We start from the raw sequence: 6,000 nt of genomic DNA, 5'->3' as shown, positions 1-6,000 counted from the left end.
GCAGGGTGGCAGAGGCAGCCGGCGACCTTCTAACCCGCCAGTGCGTCCTTCCCCGCAGAAGTTTGGGGAAGCAAATCCCTACGTCCAGCCATCATTTCCACCCGAGTTTTCAAAAGATCAAGAAACGGAAAGGTTGGCAAACCCCAAGGAGGAACTGCCTGGCGGGTCTGCGTTCATTGGGATCTCAGCAGCCGACGACCCCAAGTCGAATCGATCGTGGGAAACCCCAGGGAAAGAAGGCCGCTTGCAGAGGGACAGGATTACCGAGTGCAAGCTGCAGGGAAGTACCGGGGGAGGGGGCCTCGGTCGGGAGGACTTTCCAGCCGCTCAGCGTTCATCAAAAAGTTCCCTGTACATGACCCCAGTGGCTCATCGCCGGGAGTTTCTCTGATGAACCCGGCTCAGGGTTTAGGCTTCTCCCCCTTCCTCCCCCTCCCGAGCAGAGGACGGGGCCAGTTCTCTTTTCTGGTCTGACTGGCTTGGAAATTCCCCGCGCCTGACCCCGCCCCGGAGAAATCCCCTGCCAGCGTTTATAGGGCGCCGCGGCGGCGCTGGCGAGCCCACAAGAGTCGCAGCCAGCGGTCCTGCGTCCGTGACCCTGCGAGGCGAGGCGAGGCGAGGCGGCGAGCGCGCAGCCCGCGGCCGAGCGCACCTGGGCAGCAGCGCCGAGCCTTCCCGCGCCATGCTGCAGCAAGCCGAGCACGCCCAGGACTGGGCCATGGAGGGTCCCCGGGACGCGCTCAAGAAGGAGCGGCTGCTGGACGACCGCCACGACAGCGGCCTGGACTCCATGAAGGACGAGGAGTACGAGCAGCTGGTGAAGGAGCTGCGGGAGATCCGTCTCGAGCCGCAGGAGGCGCCGCGCGGCGCCGAGCCCTGGAAGCAGCAGCTCACCGAGGACGGAGACTCGTAGGTGTCTCGGGGCGGGCGGGGACGCCGCGCCTGCAGCGCGAGGCCGAGGGGCGGCAGCCGACCGGGGTGTGGGCACCGATCCCCCGTACACCCCTGGCCCCGGGACCGCGCAAAGCTGCCGGCTGCGCTGCGGGCAGCAGAGGAGGGTCGGATCCCGGGCTGGCGGTGCAGCAGCCCTGCGCTGCAGCGCGCACCCCCACCCCCCAGCCCCGGTCCGGAGCCGGTCCTGCCGGCGGGGGCGGGGCGGCGGCGGGGACGCGAAGTCCCCGCTTGCACAAGGGGGGCGGGAGCTCCTGCCCCGCGGGCGGGCGCCGGGGGGCCGGGAGGGGAAGTACAGGGCGTTCCGGCCCGGCGGGAGGGCGGGGCGGTCTGGCCGGCGCCCGCCGAGGAGGGAGGGGGCCCGGAAAGTCCCTGGGCGCCTGCCAGGAACACTCAGCTCATAATAACCTCGCGGAAAACACCGCGGCCTCGGCCTCCAGAAACCCCGGCCTTGCGCAATCCCCCGCAGCCCGCGCCTCCCTGGGCCCCACGCGATGCACTCACCAGCCCTGGGGGTTTTTCCCTCTCTTCCCCTTAGGTTCCTGCACTTGGCCATCATCCATGAAGAGAAGGCCCTGACCATGGAAGTGGTCCGCCAAGTGAAGGGCGACCTGGCCTTCCTCAACTTCCAGAACAACCTGCAGCAGGTGCGCCGGCTCGCCCAGCCCTGTGCCTCTGACCCAGTGATGAAGTTGGATCTAGCTCAGTTGCTCCCAATCCTTTCTAAATTAATAATCACTGGGCATTATGTACCTTGACCTTTTTACATTGGAATCGGCCAACGTCCTAGAGAATAAAGAAAATTCTATTGATTTGGTGAGGCCTATGATGAAAGCCCACCTGCGGCCTCTGGCATTTATCTTGCCCTTCATACCTGTCTGGGAGGAGGAGCAGCACCCACAACCAGTAGATCTCCGGAGTTCAAGGGAAGACAGACTCTTGAGTTTGGGCCATGGCTTACCCTCTTTCTATTCCCTCTTGTGTTTGTAGACTCCACTCCACTTGGCTGTGATCACCAACCAACCAGAAATTGCTGAGGCACTTCTGGAAGCTGGCTGTGATCCTGAGCTCCGAGACTTTCGAGGAAATACCCCCCTACACCTTGCCTGTGAGCAAGGCTGCCTGGCCAGCGTGGGAGTCCTGACTCAGACTTGCAGGACCCAGCACCTCTACTCCATCCTCCAGGCCACCAACTACAATGGTATGTCTGCCTGCCCTACCCTGCCCATCAGAAGGCAGGTGACATGGAGAAGGGAGAGGTAGGCCAATGTTAGGAGTCCAGGCAAGAGCTGAAACTCTGAATACTTGAAAGGTTGAGAAAATATGCATGCAAAAGGTCTGTTTCATGCCTTGATAAAGTTCATTCAGAGCCCAGATTCTGGGTTCTCCAAATTCAGAATTTATTCCCTATAAGAATAGACAGAAAGTTCTGCTTGAGATCTGAGGGTTGAAGCAAGTGGTTATATTTGCTTCATTGTTCTTCTAGGTCACACATGTCTACATTTAGCTTCTATCCATGGCTATTTGGGCATTGTGGAGCTTCTGGTGTCTTTGGGTGCTGATGTCAATGCTCAGGTGAGTTCTTCATGTCTCCAGATGGAACGCATCAGGGCTCCAGGCCCTCCTCAATAAGACCTCACATGTTCTTGTTGCAAGTAGAAATTCCAAACTCAACCATAAACATCTCAAATTCCTTTTGGTTTCAGGAGCCCTGTAATGGCCGAACCGCCCTCCATCTTGCAGTGGACCTGCAGAATTCTGACCTTGTGTCGCTTTTGTTGAAGTGTGGGGCTGATGTCAACAGAGTTACCTACCAGGGCTACTCCCCGTACCAGCTCACGTGGGGCCGCCCAAGCACACGGATACAGCAGCAGCTGGGCCAGCTGACCCTAGAAAACCTTCAGATGCTGCCAGAGAGTGAGGATGAGGAGAGCTATGACACAGAGTCAGAGTTCACAGAGGACGAGGTGAGTGTCAACTCCATCGCTCTGCACAAAGCAGTACCCTCCCAGGCCTCTAGAGCTCCTCTTTATCCAAAGAGCTCAATGCAATGAAGTTCTCCCACTTTAGTGTTCATGACCAGGAGTCTCCCAAAAGTGTGTCTTTGTTTTTTGCTCTTTTTAAAGGAGAGGAGCATTAAAGAAAAACTTCCTTAGCCCCTGAGGTTAATTTATACTTGGGTTATGGAGAATGGAATCCAAGAGTACTTGATAATGGCCCTCACCCTTATCCCAGTACCTTTGACAAAACTGGAAGCTTAACATGGCTTTTTTTTCTCTTGTTTTTAGCTGCCCTATGATGACTGTGTGCTTGGAGGCCAGCGCTTGACGTTATGAGCTTCAAAACATATCTAAAAGAACACGGACTTGTATATTTGTACAAAAAGAGAGTTTTATTTTTCTAAAAAAAAGAAAAAAAAAGAAAAAAATCAAAAGGGGGTACTTAAAACCACACTTCACATTCCCTAGCCAGAAACATTTACTATGGTGGATCAGCCCTTGTTATTTTTTGTGAACTTTGGAAGGAGGACAAGATCAATGGAATTCAAAGAAAACCTTGTTCAGAAGTTGCCTTTGTGGGGTTTCTGAAGGAGGTTATGCAAAATGTGACAAAAGGACTACATCGCATTGTGCTTTTTGATTGAATCACCATAGATTCAGTGGCTGTGCCCAGTGTGGGATGCGTGACAACCAGGTGTAATGACCTGGTGTGTCATTAAACCTTGGGGGGGGGGGGGCGGTGTGGGGTTAAAAGTCACTACCTGTCAAGGTTTGTGTTTACCCCCCTGTAAATGATGTACATTGTGTATTTTGTTGGTAATTATTTTGGTACTTCTAAGACATGTATTTATTAAACAGATTTTTACAAACAGAATTATCGTGATCATTCTCTTTGGGCTGCCATGGGGCTCCCAACCTGAGAGTCATCCGATCCTCTGGGGAGGTGTAGAGCTGTGTGGGAGTGCTTACCACAGCTAGCTACAAAGCCCTTTCAGAGAGCAGCTTCTCACGCTGTGTAAGCCAGCCTCCCCGCCAGGCTTCGCCGGCAGCCCCAGGGCCCTATGCGTGGGAGAGGAGGCTCTAGCAAGATGATAGGAAACCACCATTCTTAGGTGGTGGGGGTGGGGTAGGGGTGGGGGGCTTCTTGGCCTACAGCTGGAATCCTCCATTGTCATCTGCTTTCATCTTGGTTTAAGCATGCCAGGACTCTTCCACTTTAGGGAATTATTTTGATGAAGAGAAATATGCTTAAATCACATTTTATATTACTGGGAAAGTTCTTAACTATAATACTGGAAGTTCCTAAGGAATGAGCTCAGAAATGGAACGCACTAACATTAGCAGGTACCCACCTTTGAGCCTTCATTTCTTAATTTATAAACTGGGCTGTTCTAAAGATTGTACAAGATAACACACGTCTAAAGCAGCATAGCAGAGTGCTAGGCACATGGTGCTAGAGAGAAATGCAAGCTACTGCACAACATCCTGTATTTCAAAGGGGAAGAAACCAGTCCAGAGAGAATGTCCAGTCTGGGGTCACCTTGCAGGAAAGGCAGGTGGTTAACTTCCAGCCCTTGTTTCCAGGTGATTAATATCTTTTAACTGCATTCCACCTCTAAATCAACCTATTGTTACCAGCTGTAGTGAGTGATACTAAAGGCCTAAAGAGTCTTTTCCCCAGCTCGGTCCATCTGCTAATTCTACTGAATCTAACAGAAGTCAAGAACTTGTGAAATTTGAGTTTAAATGCTCTGTATTGACGTTTTCATCCCTAAAAGACATTTCTTGCCTAGGTAGAAAGAGTAGTATAGCCAAGTTCATGGCATTATATAAAATACAGAATGGCATATAAATGCAATCCATGTACTTTGGCTTACACCTAAGAAAACATTGCCATTACATTATCCCTTTCCGGATCCATAAATGCTGTCAAAATCCAGTGAGCATGATGATCACCTTCCTCTCAGACCAAAGAGGAGCCAATACGTAGTGGCTCTTTTAATATATAAAGCGTATATTGATTGTAGATTGGAGTGACCCATCAAAGCCATCCCTGTCTTCCTCCTGCAGCCTCAGTCATTGGAGCCGAGCACTGTGGTGGCCCCGCTACCAGCTTTGTCTTCTCTCAAAGTGCTCCAGGCCCATCACAGAAATTCCCCGTGCACCCCAGAGCCCATGAACACAGGTGCTATGTGATCTAACACATGAATGTTGACCAGGTTCGGCTCTGTCAGCTGATGGGTAGAAGAGGTAGGTAAGAGGGGTGGTGGGGGGAAGAACCATCACCTCATATTCAAACGAACACAGGTTGGAAACTTGGCTTCCAAATTTGGAGTGATGCCCTTAGCACTTCACAGTCACACATATCTCTCTCTCCTCTATGGTACTGAATTTGTGCCAAGTTGTTTGTCACCCTTACTCCAGCTCTGTGAGAAGTTTGGAAAAATGGGGCAAAGGGATGTGGCCCACTGGTTTCCTCAGGCTCCTTGGCAACTGGCTTTGGTGTAGAGGTGACACCTTCCATGGTCATGGCAGGGAGGGGCCTCTTCTGACCCATTTGGGCCCAGCCTCTCCCACATTTCTAGGCCTCAGCTTTTCTGCTTATCAGGACCTCCACCTTAAGGGTGGATTCCATTATCACCATAAATCTCTCAAGAACGCTGGGCCCATTTTCTTACTCTTGGGGTCTTCCTGTTTCTTCACCTCCTTTCTTTCTTTCTTTCTTTCTCTTTTTTTTATCTGAAACCTATTTTCTTTCCTTCATGCCACTAGTTGGGTGACTGGAGCCTGGAATTCCCTAAAGAAAAATTTTAGAACCGAAACACTCTAATCTGCAGAGTCAGTCTTGGGAAGATTTCTAAGCAAACAAGAACAAACGTTTTCAAAGAAAACAGTGCAGCAGCCCGAGAGCCTTTTCTGCCCTCAGATTTCTTCCAAGAAGCCAAAGGTCCTGTCAGGACAGGTAGGAGTAAGGGAGCCTTGGGAAAGAGGGAAATGGCAGAAGGGGGGAAATAAAAAGTCACGTCAGCAACTTCCTCGAATTTAGTTC

The 6,000-nt window shown here is 52.0% G+C and overlaps 1 protein-coding gene across 1 annotated transcript; it reads left to right on the top strand.

The window, feature by feature from the left end:
• Positions 1 to 547: 547 nt before the first annotated feature.
• On the top strand, positions 548 to 3,825 carry NFKBIA (NFKB inhibitor alpha). Its single transcript, XM_025443326.3, has 6 exons — positions 548 to 909; positions 1,490 to 1,598; positions 1,942 to 2,152; positions 2,438 to 2,526; positions 2,658 to 2,918; positions 3,240 to 3,825. Exons 1-6 carry the CDS (start codon positions 683 to 685, stop codon positions 3,285 to 3,287), a joined length of 945 nt encoding a protein of 314 aa, XP_025299111.1. The 5' UTR covers positions 548 to 682; the 3' UTR covers positions 3,288 to 3,825.
• Positions 3,826 to 6,000: the final 2,175 nt, after the last annotated feature.

This window comes from Canis lupus, chromosome 8 (assembly GCF_003254725.2).
Source record: "Canis lupus dingo isolate Sandy chromosome 8, ASM325472v2, whole genome shotgun sequence".
NCBI lineage: Eukaryota > Metazoa > Chordata > Mammalia > Carnivora > Canidae > Canis > Canis lupus.
The sequence above is the reverse complement of the archived record's forward strand: the minus strand, read 5'-3'. Positions and strand labels throughout refer to the sequence as shown.